At 39.7% G+C, this 14892-nt stretch overlaps 1 protein-coding gene across 3 annotated transcripts in view; it reads left to right on the forward strand.

Moving 5' to 3' along the window:
• The window catches only part of DCDC2C (doublecortin domain containing 2C), a 184875-nt gene extending 178149 nt beyond the window's left edge, over positions 1-6726 (forward strand). For 2 of the 3 annotated variants that reach the window (XM_078149064.1, XM_078149065.1), the window contains 2 exons: positions 821-1069; positions 6408-6726. In XM_078149064.1, the coding sequence (XP_078005190.1) occupies positions 821-888 (68 nt within the window). In that variant the 3' untranslated portion in view covers positions 889-1069; positions 6408-6726. Of the gene's footprint in view, positions 1-820; positions 1070-6407 lie in introns of those variants that run through there. The other variant, XM_078149066.1, reaches the window with a different exon arrangement.
• The last annotated feature ends 8166 nt before the right edge of the window (positions 6727-14892 follow it).

The raw sequence follows: 14892 nt of genomic DNA on the forward strand, positions 1-14892 counted from the left end.
TATATACTATGCCTGAGCAGTTTGTGTCTTCATCACTTAGCATAATTCCCGGCACCTGCTTGTTGATCGGCTAATTGCTAATGTAATTCCACCTGAGGTGTTATGTATTATATTCTTTAAAAGAAGACTTAATTTGAACCGTTTTGTCTTACATCCCATTTCCCATCACTTCCAAATCGAACTCTCCCTCTGACAAGGAAAAATAGTTAAACAAAAGCTTTTTTTTCCCAAATCTCTTTAATTTTTATTTAAAACAATTTTTTTTCCACATGCTTTTGAGTTGAAAATTTTTTCTCCCTTTTTCTCCCCCTCACCAAGACGGCGCACAATCTGACATAGGCTTTACATTTACATACCCATTAAACATATTTTCACATTAGTAAAGTTGTAAGTAAAAATTAAAACCAATAGGAGGAACCATCAGAAAGATGAAACAAAAGCTTATCTGTAACAAAATCTTTCCTATTAGCTCCCCCACTGTGATGCCACCAGGGACGAGCTATCTTTTTAAAAATCTGTTCTCTAGTACCTTCACTGGTTTCTTTCCGTTACTCCGATTCCAGTTCTTTTTGGTTACCTTTTCATTACCTTGGTATAGTCATTGTCTATAGAGTTCTTTAGGTTCCACTTAGTTTGCATGACATCAATTCATGCAAACCTTTTCATGTTTTTCTGAATGCCAATATTTATTATTTCTTACTGCACAGTCAAGCTCTAGGCCGTTCTTACAAAGCACTATGTGTTTTGGTCGGATGTATGAGTACTCTTTTAAAAACATTGCTAATGTGGGCTTTGTTTTATTTTCTCTACTCCACATTAGGAACCAAGTCTGACACCTCCGTCAAGGCAAAACAAAGACTATTGAAGCAACCACATGACCAAATTTGATACCAAGAATCACCACTAACAAAGGGACCAAGACACCCAGAACAACAAAGTACCAAGGAAAACCATACTGTGGCAAAGAAGGGCTGCTTTACCAGGCACGCTGGCCATGGGACCAAAAACGATCATAAAATAACTGATGAGAAAACTTGACTTTTGACCTCACACTGCGCCAGCTAAAGAGGTATGACATCAGAATTTTTTCTCCTGGAATTGTAGTTTATAATTGTAGCTTATTGTGGTTTTTATGAAAGTGGAAATTGACTTGGTTTAAAGCCTGGCTTGACACTTCATTGTTAACAAAACACAGCTGTCCAAGTAGTGGAATGGAATGCCCTGGGAGGGGGTGGAGTCCCCGTCACTGGAAGTCTTGAAGCAAAGGATGACCACTTGTTGGGGTGCTGGAGAGGGGACTCTTTTCCAGGAATGGGTTAGACTAGATAAATGCTGAGATCCTTTCCACTGCTAGAATTCTGAGATTTCTTTGACTCTAAGCAAGTCTCTCTGAGCCTCAGTTTTCTCATCAGCAAAATGGAAATAAAAAATAGTTCTGTTTATTCTCCAGGGTTGTTTTGAGGAAAAAGCTTTATAACCCTTAAAGTGTGATACATATGTGACAGTGATTCTCTGGTCTTTCCCCCCTCCCCATTGCCCAAAGGCCAGGTGTGTTACATTTTACCCTTCTTCCAAAGTTGTCTGGTAAGGGGGAGCTCTCTTATCTCTGCTATGAGCTTAAGCTCCCACTGATTGTGGTCCCCCAATTTTTGGAGTCTGAGCATCCCAGTTTCATTTAACGATAAGATTATTTACTTTACAGATATACCCTGAAGGTAGCATACAAATATTTCCCCCAAATGCCTCAGGGCCGTGATCATCCCCCTTGTACTATTTTAGTCTCTGAGGACTGGAGGAGAATTAGGTTTACAGATTAATTCAATTCCCACACAGAGTTAGCATCACCAAATTCAAGTCCAAAGCCTTGTCTGGGATTGGCCCTGGAGCCCTAGCTTCTCAGGGCTTCACTGCTGGGCTTATGGCAACTGGCCTATAACCCAGATCCCCATGGCTTGAATTCCCCTTCCTTCACCTATAACTGAAAATGACAAACAAAATAGACACAAACCCCACAGCTGTTTCTCTGGCACATGGTCTAAGGGGAGGAGAAGTTGGCTGTCATAACTTTCCTGGCTTACTTCAATATGTCTCCTCTGTAAGTGCATGAATCCTTCACTCCTGGATCTTACCAGAAAAAGAGAGAGAGAGAATGTCCTAGTCAGATGGTTTTTATGGTATTTTATTTATTTTATTTTTAAAACTTTTTTTTTTTGGTTAGGCAATAGGGCTAAGTGACTTGCCCAGGGTCACACAGCTAAGTAAGTGTTATGTGTCTGAGGTCGGATTTGAACTCAGGTCCTCCTGAATTCAGGGCTGGTGCTCTATCCACTGTGCCACCTAGCTGCCCACCAGGTGATTTTAAAGATGCAGACAGTTCTAGATATGCAGCCAGTGGAAACAGGCTGCTCCTTACCATGCAGTAAACCAGACCTGTACTTATTTTCCTGTGTTCTAGGACAGGGCTCTCCCTCATCAGTGTCTCCGTCTCTCCATCTTAGGTGACCTGGGCATAGGCCAAACAAATGCCTATTATTCATGAATATGAACTGCACTATATTAGAATGTTTCTGGAAGTACTTGAGGAAGTTCCCCATCTTTCTCTTGAGAGAAGAGTTGGTTTACCTTAGGCAAAAGGACATTGGATTTGGAGTTAGAGGACCTGGGGTCGAATCTGGGCTCTAACATACTGACTAGCTATATGACTAGGCACTTAACATCTCTAGACATCAGTTTCCTAATCTGTAAAATGAAAGGATCAATAAACAATGAAGCTATGATTTTGTTGTTTAGTCATTCACTTTTGTCTGACTCTTTGTGGCCCCGTAGGGGATTTTCCGTGGTAAAGATACTGGAATGGTTTGCCATTTCCTTCTCCAGTAGATTAAGGCAAGCATAGAGGTTAAATGACTTGTGTAGAATCATACAGCTAGTGAGTGTCTGAGGCTGGATTTGAACTCAGGTCAATCCAATGAGCCACCTCTCTGCCTCCAAGGAAAATGTGACTTGCCCCAGGGTCATACAGCTAGTGAGTGTCTGAGGTCAGATTTGAATTTAGATCTTCCTGACTCTGGGCCCAGTACTCTATCTATTGGGCCACCTAGCTTCCTCTGATCCTATAATACTGGGAAATGATTACTGGGACTTTCTCTATATTTGTTTCAGACCTCAATTATAGTTCTTAGAGCTATCAGAGAAAGTGCTTCAGGGAAAAATGACTCATACGTATATACACATATTGCCTGAGGTTTGTATATGGTGAAAGAAAGGAAAAATATCCAGGCTTCTCCTGGTTTTGTGCTACAACTTCTGTCATTCTTTAAAGAGCTTCCTAATGGAGAACAAAATTTGAAATTTACTCTCTTCACTTTCAGTTTACATCCCAAACCTGGTTTTGTTTGGCCAATTCACGAAGCTCTAGCTTGGAACAAAGTGTTCTGTCTGATGCTTAACTTTTTTTTGTGTGTATGCTTGGAAAAACATCCTATGAATGAGATTTCTCTTTCACTTTTCTGTCTGTTCAGGTTACCACCAATGTCTTCGATTTGGATCCTGTTCATAATGGTCAAGTAATAATAACTCACACTTTTCTACCATTTTATAGCTTACATAAAGCCCTTGCTTTTCCTCATGGCAACCCTGTGATTAGGGTAAGGCAAGTCTGATTATTTCCATTTTATAGACTCAGAAACTGGGGGTTAGGCTAATTAAGTGACTTGCCTAGGCACACAAAGATTATATCAGAGACAGGATTTTGACAAATTCTCTCTTGACTTTCTCTGGTTCTCTTTCTAATATACCACACTGTCAACATATGGTACAAATGAAATGCCTTTTTTTTTTCAGGATAGATACCTCTTAAAGAGTCAACTTTCACAAAAAATTCTTAGTTTTTATTATATCTTGAAAGTTCAGTTAGTAAACAGATTTCAAGACCCCTTATTTAGTTTTATGTCTGTTGGGAGTTACAAATTATGTCTTTATTAATAAATATGATTTGGAGGTCTTGATTGCAAGCATAATATTCTTTTTATCATGCCATGCTGCCTCTCCATCAGTAAGCAGAGTTCTTCTCCATCAAAACTAGCATCTGTATGGCTTTATTATGTGCTAGTTGGTGGCGGCATTAATATTGCCATTTTATCGTAAGGAAGCTGAGGCTCAAGGAGTGATCATAGATTTAGAGCTAAAAGCGTCCTCAAAAGTCATTTAGTCTAGTGCTTTATTTTACAGATGAAGAAACTGGGGCCCAGATTAAGTGTCTTGCCCATGGTTGTACAGTGACAGAGTCAGAATTTGGAACTTCAGAACCACAGAATTTGCCATTTGGAAGGTACCACAGCTGGCATCCAGTCTAATCTATACTTAAAAGGAATCCATGATATAACATACCAGATAAATATTCTAGGGTGTCTAGGTGGTACCGTGGATAGAGCACTGGGTTTGGAATCAGGAAGACTCACCTTGGTGAGTTCAAAAGTGGCCTCACACACTTACTAGCTTGTGACCCTGGCGCAAGTCACTTAACCCTGTTTGCCTCAGTTTCCTCATCTGTAAAATGAACTGGAGAAGAAAATGGCAAACCACTCTAATATCTTTGCTAAGGAAACCTCAAATGTGGTCACAAAGAGTCGGACATGACTGAAACAATTGAACATAACAACAACAAATCATTCAGCCTCTGCTTAAAGACCGCCAAGGAGCGGAGAAGAAAAAATCCAGGTCCTCTGATTCCAAATTCAGTACTTTCCCACTGTACTATCAAGGTGAATGATTTACCCAAAGTCATACAGCTAGTAATTGGCAGATCTACACCTTCAGAATACAACTCTATTGTTCCTTCCACTATAACATGCTATCTCTTGAGATGATTTGTCAAACACGGGAACTACACAAACATAATTACAAAAAACTTTATACAAATAAAGTCAGATTTAAATAATTATAATAATAACAAAAGATGGTATGTTATGATGGACCATTAGATATTATAATTCAATTTGCTGTAAATAGCAAATCTCTATTTCTGATTTGGAAACACCTTTCCTCACCCCCTACACAAAGTTTTTCATACATCTGACATTGTTGGACTTATTGCATGCTTCAGTTGTAGAGATGCATTTTTTCTTCTCCAACTAGACATGTGATTTCATTGATTTTGGGAACCCTCAATGAGGAAATTTGCTCATCGATTCAGGTCAGTCCCTGGTCTACAATTTAGAGTCTCAGAAAGTGACCCAGGGGGCCCTGTGAGATTACATCACTGGCTCAGACTCACATACATAGAAATCATCAGAGGTGAAATTTCAGTACAGGTCTCTAGAACTCTGAGGTCATCTCCTTATCCACTATGCCATACTGTCTCTCCTTGAATACACCTTAATCAAACTTAATTAAGTACCCAAATACCTTAATTAAAAGAGAGAAGTGTATGGTGTACTGGAAAGTGTTCTATATTTGCAGTCAAAGGGCCTGGATTCAAATCTTACCTCTGATGTTTTCTGCTCATGTGATGTTAGGCAAGGAAATCACTTCATATCTCTGAACTTTGGTTACCATTTCTAGACTAGATGTTTGGAGGTCTCGTCTGGCTTTGATTCTATAATCATATGGGTATAGAAGACTTAACCATGCCTTGGACCAAAGCAGAACTTCAGGACTGTGCCCCACACCCACAATACAACACTAGGTTGGAGAATGGAGAATATAAGATGTATTGAAGTCAGAAGTAGAATAGTTTGCTTTTGGGAGGTAGTGGACTTCCCATCATTATAGGTATATCATACATTTTTTTTTAGCAGTGTTGTAAAGGGGATGCCTGTTTAGTTAGGGGTTAGATGATTTAGAGAGACAAAATCAAATAGTCCTGGGTTCAAATGCTTGCTTACTCACACTTATGACCTGTGTGACTTGTGGCAAGATGGATAGAGTGCTGGGCATAAAGTTGGGATGACTTGAGTTCAAATTTGGCCCCACACGCTTACTAGCTGTGTGACCCTGGGCAAGTCACATAACCTCTGTTTGCCTCAGTTTCCTCATCTGTAAAATGGGGGTAATAATAGTACCTACCTTCCAGGGCTGTTGTAATGATCAAATGAGATAATAATTGTAAAGTGGCGTGGTACTTGGCACACAGTAAATGCTATGTAAGTGGTAGCTGTTTATTACTGTTATTATTGTTATGAGCCTTTCTGGGTCTCAGTTTAGTCATCTCTAAAATGAGGCAGTTGGACCACATAACTTCTGAATCCCCTTCCAGGTCTAATAGTCTTTGCTATGGTCAACATTTAATGCTGGCATGTCATTACAGCCAAGTGTTCTTCAAAGGAATAGCAGAAGGGAAGGGGGTGGATTGCCTCATAAGACCCTTCAAGAAATTGTTGGCATCTGCTTCTATTTGTGTCTTTCAGGTGGCCTTGGGAGTGAGAAACCAGTGCTTTTCAACAACAACAACAACAACAAAAATCACCTTTAAATCTACTTGAAGCCAATTTTTCTCCTATCGTAGTTGCTTCCATCTCACATTCAGACATCTTAACAGCAAGGAAATCATGCCTTGGGGTGGGGGTGGAGGTGGAAACCTGAGCCCCAAAGCAGTAGTTTCAGTTTAGAAGGAGGATTTCAGATTTTTCATGTCCCAAATCATTCTAATTCTCTTCCTTGGTAATATTTCTTTTTACCAAACATTTAAAAGAATGAAATGTTGGTCATTATAATTAAACTGCAGAAAACTCTTCCAGAAAACTACCAATGTGTATTGAACTTTACTGAACTCCACACCTAATTTTTCTTCCAGGAGAGGTATGTTATAGGTGAGGTTTTGCTTTATGTCACTTTGGACTTTTGACGTTCTCACAAAGGAACTTCCATTATTTCCTGTCATATCTTGAATATGTGGTAAAAATTCTTAGGATTTTTGTTATCGGGACACATATATTTCATGTCTCTTTCTAGACATATGTTGTATATAATTGGCTGGCATCTGAATTTTGAAAGAGGTTTCCTATATCAGTATGTGTGGGGTGAGGAGAACTAGGTTTAGTCAATAGTCAGTAAGAATGTATTAAGCACCTTCTATGTGCCAGGTACTTTGCTAAGTACAGGAAAAACAAAGAAAAACAACCCCCCTAAAAACAAACAAACCACCCCCCCCCAAAAAAAATCAGTCCCTGTTCACATGGAGCTCATGATCTAATGGGAGATAACATGCAAACAGCAATATACAAACAAGTTCGTCTTTTCATATGGATGGCACAGTGGATAGAGTGCTGGGCCTGAATTCAGGAAGACCTAAATTCAGATACATACTTGCTGTGTGACCCTGGGCAAGTCACTGTTTGCCTCAGTTTCCTCATATGTAAAATGAGCTCAAGAAGAAAATGGCAAACCATTCCAGTATCTTTGCCAAGAAAATGCCAAAAGGGGTCACAAAGAGTTGGACACAACTGAAAGGACTGAACAGTTCTCACTCTCTCATAAATTGGAAATTATCGTATGAACAGGTTTGTCTCTCCCATTTTTTATATGTGTATGTACACACATATGTGTATATATATATATGTGTGTGTGTATATATATATATATATATGTGTGTGTGTGTGTGTATATATATATACACACACACACACACACACACACACACACACACACACACACATATACATGCACACGTTAAGTTGGAGATTATCTTAGAGAGGAATGTACTAAGATTAAGGAAGACTGGGAAAGGCCACATGTAGAAGGTGGAACTTTGCTGAGGCTTGAGGGAAGCCAGGAAGCAGAGCTGAGGAGGGAGAGAGTTCCAGGCATGGGGGACAGCCCAGTACTGTGTGCAAAGAACAGTAAGAAGTCCAGTGTCACTTGATTGTAGAGTATGATGAGAGGGAAAGAGTCAATTTTAAGACTGGAAAGATAGGGAAGGGCCAAGTTATGGAGGGCTTTAAAAGTCAAACAGAGGATTTTATAGTTGACCCTGGAGGCAATAGGGAGTTGATTGAATGGGGGAGAGGGGAGAGTATTACTTGGTCAGACTTGAACTTTAGCAAGATCAGTTTGACAGCTGAGTGGATGATGGACTACAGTAGGGAGAGACTAGAGGCAGCCAGGATGACCAACAGGCTGTTGGAAACATCCATGCTTGAAATGATTAGAACTTGCATCAGGATGTTTGTATGAGCATAGGAGAGAAGGAGTCATATGAGAGATATTGAGAAGGTGGAAATGATAGGACTTGAAAACTGATTGGATATGGAGGGTGAGAGAGAGAGTGAGGCATCAAGGATAAACACATAGGGGCTATAAGTCTGAGTGATGATGGTGGTGTCCTCAAGAGTAATAGGGAAGTTAGGAGGAGGAGAGGGTTTGGCGGTAAAGGTAATAAGGTCAGTTTTAGACATGCCATCTTTAAGATGTTTACATGATATGCAGTTTGAGATGCCTCCTAGGCAGTTGGATACGTGAGACTGGAGGTCGGGAAAAATGTTAGGGGTGGACAAATAGATCTGAGAATCATCCATGTAGAGATACTAGTTGACTTCTTGGGAGCTGATAGTATTACTTAATGAATTAGTATAGTATAGAAACAGGGTACAGGACAGAGCCTTGAAGGACACTCATGGTCAGTGGGCCTTATGTAGATGATCAAGCATAGCAAACTGAGAACAGGTGGGAGAAGGAGAACTAGGAGAAAGTGTCATGAAAACCTAAAAAAAAGAGTATTAAGGATAAGAGGGTGATCAATAGTATCAGAGGGTGTAGCAAGGTCAAGAAGAATGAGAATTGAGAAAAGCATTTGATCCTGCAATTAAGAGTTCATTAACAATTTTGGGGATAGCAGTTCTGGTTGAATGATGAGTTCAAAAACCAGCCTTCAGAGAGCTAAGAAGAGAGTGAGAGGAAAGGAAATGTAGGTATCGATTGTAGATGGCCTTCTCAAGGTAGTTAGTTAGTCACAAACAGAAGAAAAGACATAAAACTTTAGAGATCACTAGCTAGTAGGGATAGGTGGATCAAGTAAGAAGTTTTTGAGGATGGGGGAGAAAATGGGAGTGCTTCTAGGTAGTAGGTACCCAGTAGACAGGAAGTCGTAACTCCAGCATTTGGCCCAGTGCCTGGTATGTATTAAGCACTTAATATATGTTTGTTGACTTAATAAATGACTACTGATAGTATTTGTTGGAAAGGACAAAGGTACAGTTGTTGTGTGAGTATTTTTTGGTGGCCTGGTGGTGGTTCTTAATAAAAATAAATCTCTATCCAATGTCAAATATGGATTCTGCCTCCCCCCCCAACTAATTTTTAATGGAAAATCATTTGTAAAAGACAAAGGGTCAAACTAGATCAGAGGTGTCAAACTCATCAGCAAAACTCTCTAGAGCTGCCTGAACTAGATTAAAATGTAATTGGGAAATGCTTAACAAAATAAACAAAAACAATACAACATAGAAAATGTTGATTTGTGTTATTCTAAGAAATTATGTGCTCTGCAGGTATGGGGCCTTTCTGTTTGAGTTTGACACCACTGTACCTTTAAGTTTCTTTCCATTTCTAACATTCTGTGACTCAGTTTCCTTTGCTCTAATTCTCTGAGCTTCTTCCACCTGAGATATGCTAACACCTTAATCAGTGTAGAAGCTCCAACAAACAGGCCCATGTGTTCCCCCCATCCTTAAAAATTTCTCATTTGATTCCATTCATAGTAGTTATCACTTCATATCCCACTTCCTTTTCTTAGCAAGACTTGCCAGCATTTCCTATTGATGCTTCCTGTATTTGGGCTATCTTCGTCCTCTTTCTCCTGTCCCATGGGAAGCTTGGACTTGGCTCTTGGGTTTACCCTGATCTTTCATAGGTGAGCTTTTGCCTTATCTTGTCTAGAATTAGACCTTCATGTCCGTTTTCTAATCGTACCTCCGTGGGCACAGCCCGTCATCCTTTCATAGTTCCCCTGTACATTCTATCATTTCTTATTGGAATTTAAGGTTCTTGACAGCAGATGTTACCTTACTTTTTTGTATTTGTATTCCTGTTGCCTAGCGCAGTGCCTGGCACATAGCAAGCACTTAATAAATGCTTTATCACCCATCCATTCTGAAAGACATCTTACTCTCCTCTCACTCTCTTCTTAGTACTCTACAGTCTGGCCTTGATCTCACCATTTAATTGAAATTACTTTCTGAAAAGTTACTAATACTCTCTTAATTGCTAAATCTGGTAGCCTTTTCTCAGTCCTCATCCTTCTTGACTTCTCTGTAGCATGTGACCCTGCTGATCACCTTCTCCTTCATGATACTATCTTCTTGTAGGTTTTCCTGACACTGCTCTCCCTGAATTCTCCTCCTACCTATCTGACTATGTCTCAGTCTCCTTTGCTGGATCTTCATCTATCCAATGCCTACTAACTGTGAGTGAGCCTCTAAGGTTCACTTGTTGAAGCCATTAGTTTCCATCTACGTCTATGTAGCTGATTCCCCGATCTATTTATCTAACCCTAATCTCTCTTCAGGGCAGCTAGGTGGTGCAGTGGATAGAGTGCTGAGCCTGAAGTCAAGAAGATCTGAGTTCACATCTGACCTTCATGACCCTGGGCAAGTCACTTAACCATGTTTACCTCAGTTTCTTCATCTGTAAAATAACTGGAGAAGGAAATGGCAAACCACCCCAGTGTCTTTGCCAAGAAAACTCCAAATGGGGTCATGAAGAGTTGGACATGACTGAAAAGAATGAATAAGAATAATCTCTCTTCAGCTCCAATTTCACATTAGCAATTACTTCTTGGATATTGATTATTGGAAGTCCCAATGGTCATCTCAAAGTTAGTATGCCCAAAACAGAACTGATGATCCAGATGAAAAGTGTCATGTTTTCCTCCAAAACTTCACTTCTCCCTGAACCTCCCTATTATTGACAAGGGCACTGCTATCTTCCGTCCTAGGTACCACTCAGGGTCATAACCTCAGTGTCATCTTCAAATCTTAACTCCAATATTCAATCCATTGCCAACCCTTGTTTTTATATTCACAACATGTCTTACATACACCCCCTTCTCTCCACTCACACAGGTACCACCCTAGTTCAAGTCGTTATCATCGTTCAGCTGGACTATTGCAGGAGCTTTCTAAGTAGTCTCCTTGCCTATGCCTTTTCCCTCTCCTGTCCATCCTCCATACAGTTGTCCAAGGGATGTTCCTAAATCATAGGTCTGATCATATCATATCCCTGCCCATCAAATGCCACTAGCTCCGTTTTACTTCTGGGTTAAAATATCAAGTACTGCTTAGCATTTAGAATTCTTTATAGCGGATTCCCTTCCTACTCTCACAGTTTTCTCATACTCTGTGCCCCTCCGTGCACTCTATAATCCAGCTGCACCGGCCTACTTTAGTTCCTCAGACACAACATTTCATCTGGCTCCATATCTTTTCATTGGTTGTCTTCCATGCATGGGATGTTCTTTCTCCTCATCTCCACCTTAGTTTCCCTGGCTGCCTTCAAAACTCAGCTCAAATGCCACCTTCTTCAGGAGGCTTTTCTAGGTCCTCTTAGCTCCTCCTGCTGCCTCTTCCTTTCAGGCTGCTTTCCATTTACCCTGTATATAGCTTAGAAATGCCTGTATATCTGTAGTTGTCTCCCAATTAGGATGTGATCTTCTTTTAGGTAAGGACTGTTTTTGCTCTTAAAAAAACCTTCAGTGTTTAGCACAATGCACAGCACACAGTAAACACTTAATAAATGCTTATTATTGACTGACTAACTGAGACCACAACTGAAATTTCTGTTGTAAATACACCCAAGGAGTTCGTGGTCTTAGGCCACGGAGCTAGTGGCATTTGATGGGTAGGGATATGATATGATCAGACCTATGATTTAGGAACATCCCTTGGACAACTGTATGGAGGATGGACAGGAGAGGGAAAAGGCATAGGCAAGGAGACTACTTAGAAAGCTCCTGCAATAGTCCAGCTGAACGATGATAACGACTTGAACTAGGGTGGTACCTGTGTGAGTGGAGAGAAGGGGGTGTATGTAAGACATGTTGTGAATATAAATAGGAATGTTTTGTTAATTTAAAAACATAGTAAGATTGTGTGTACGTGTGTGTGTGTGTGTGTGTGTGTGTGTCTGTCTGTCTGTCTGCCTGTCTCTCTATCTGCAATGAGTTTGGAACGGGATGGGGTTTGATTTTCTACCCGAGGCAAGCCATGGCATGCCAAATTTCAGCTGTCCATTAATTTGGCCTAAAATAGTCATTATATCAACTTAGTCTTATGCATTTACAAACATTACTAAGGGATTTCTCCTATTCTTACTAGGAAAAAGAGTATTCTCTATTTCCATCAATATACCTAGGTTTCATTTTCAAAATGAGCTATTATTATGGGAGAAGAATGAAAGATGGCTATCCTGTGCCCATCCTCAAAATGAAGTTGGCAAATAACAAGGTCTTGGAACCTTGGATTATATTCTGGAATTGAAAATAGGAAGATTCAGTGAATCCAATCATTTGTGACTTAGGATTTTCTTTTATGTTCTCTTAATATTAAAAGGCAACTTGATCTGTGAAAATTTTGATCACTACTGAGTTACCATCTGCCTCAGAAGCAGAAAATGCTTGCTTTGAAAGAAGTAAATGACAAATATTCTGTCTCTCTACGTGGAATAGTTGTTTTATGTGAGTTTTCTTTCTTATTTAGGCTGCTTGGGAACCTTTGCTTTTTTTAAAAATGGATTCAGGTGTTAAGAGAAAAAGAGAAAGGGACTGGATAAAGACCCAGATTAAGAGGAAGTTGTATGTTGGTACCTGCTTGGGAGTTGAGGAAGCCTCACAAAGATTGCTGCTACCAGACACAGGAATGGGGAAAACTGAATCCAGAGGCCACCCCTTTCTTGCCTAATATGCCATCCATGGAGGCCTAATGGGACTTGATACTCCCAGCCAGTGGGAGAGGAATTTTCACAGTTAGTTGGACATCATTCCATTGGTTAAGTATAATTATACTTCTGATGGGTGATATTCTGTGCTATGTAGTGACATCTGACCCATGATCTACCAAATATAATTATTATGTTTTACTATGCATTATGTGCTTACAGGTGTATTATGTAATTGGTCTACAGTATGCTTCTTATACGCACACCTGGTACAATTTGTAAGGATTGTAAAAATTTTAAGGAGGATGTAATAGAGGTCCTTGTGAAGGAGAAAAGATACATTTCTTATACAAATACAGGACTTAAGTGTGAACCTGATTGTGATTTCTCAGACTTCAGCTGTCCTGGGACTGTGTGCTTGAGAAATAGTAAGATTGCTTCAGAAAGGTGACAGACAGATGACAGGCAGAATAAAGGTCTTGTAGTGGACATGACACATAATCCAAGGCAATGGGGACCACCAGGAATGGAATTGACTAACAATGTATCTGCCGATAGACTAGATATAAGTCTACCAGTCAAGCTAAATGGTATTAAGTCCTCATAGCTGAAGAAAATGCCACAGCCTTTCTTTAGAATGTATGAAGACTCTGGTCCTACACAAACACAGTCTGTTTGTGGGACACAGTTACCATTTAGATCTCATAGTGATGTACATGCTAAAGGTTGCTGATATTTTGTCCTGGTTTCTCTATCTTGCAAGTGGGAACCTAGAGGAAGAAACTTCTTGGATTTATGCTGGGAAGCAAGGTGGGGTGGGTGGGGAGTGAAGAAGGGGTGCTGAGAATATTTCCATTGTTTTATATTTCAATTTCTGCTCCAATTAATTTTTATAAAATGGATTCTATGATATTTACGTGGGATTCTATCAGCACAGTAGTTCACTGTGTAGACAAATTTGACGTTGGAAGTTCCTAGTTTCTTTACTAAGGCTCAATCCAAATGAGGTATATTTTTGAGAAAATGTGAAGCCTCTTCCTCTCCCTTCTGTCTCCTTCCTCATCATCCCCCTCCCAATGAACTCAAGTCTTTGAGGGACTTACAGTAGCTGACATGTGGGCAATATAAAAATCATATATGCTGGTTAAAAAATAACCCTTATTATAACATTCTGATGGGCAATTTCAGCCTTTTTGTCTAATCATTGGGCGTACTGTGAAAACATAATTGCATTTGCAAGGGAACTACAATCCCAGGAGATGAATTAGTTGATTAAATTAGTTAGAACAAAGTGATATTATGTGAAATGCAAAAGCCAAATGACATTCAGATTTTTCATTGTAGTTTGATGATGGGGCTTCTTGGTGCAGTGGAAAAAGTTCTGGATTTGGAGTCAAAGGACCTGGGTTTGAATCCAAATTCCACAATTTGCTAAGGCAGTAATATTGGAAAAGTAAAGTTTCATCTGTGTGGGCTTCAGTTTCCTCCTATATAAAGTGAGGGTTTGCTCAGATGACTTCAAAGGTCCCTTTAAGTTTCAAAGATGTGGTCCTATGATCTTTAGACTGAAGAAAATATCACCTCAAAATAGTCCAATGTACTTGGAAACATAACAAACTAACATCAGAACTCCTAATTGGTTCTATTGTTTTAGAAAATGAAAGAATATCACCTTGTTTGCCACAAGAAGTTGAGATAACAATGTAAAACTCTTAATCCTGTAAAATGAAAGATTACCAAAAAACCCCCACAGAGGCAGCATGATATAGTAGAAATTCTGATGGACTCAGAATTGGTAGGTCCAGATTTAAATCCTGCCTCTTATACCTGGTAATTGAGTGACCTTGGGCAATTTACTTAACCTCACTAACCTTCAGTCTTTTCATCTGCAGAATGGGGACAATAAATCTAATATTTAAATCAGGAGGAAATTCCTTGTAAACATTAAAATGTTTTATAAAGTTGAGAAAAATGACCCTACAGTGCACCAAAGCACTGTATTTACTGCTCCAACTCCAATGTTAT

The sequence above is a fragment of the Phascolarctos cinereus genome, unplaced genomic scaffold (genome assembly GCF_003287225.1).
Source record: "Phascolarctos cinereus isolate Bilbo 61053 unplaced genomic scaffold, phaCin_HiC Scaffold_2;HRSCAF=192, whole genome shotgun sequence".
NCBI classification, from domain to species: domain Eukaryota; kingdom Metazoa; phylum Chordata; class Mammalia; order Diprotodontia; family Phascolarctidae; genus Phascolarctos; species Phascolarctos cinereus.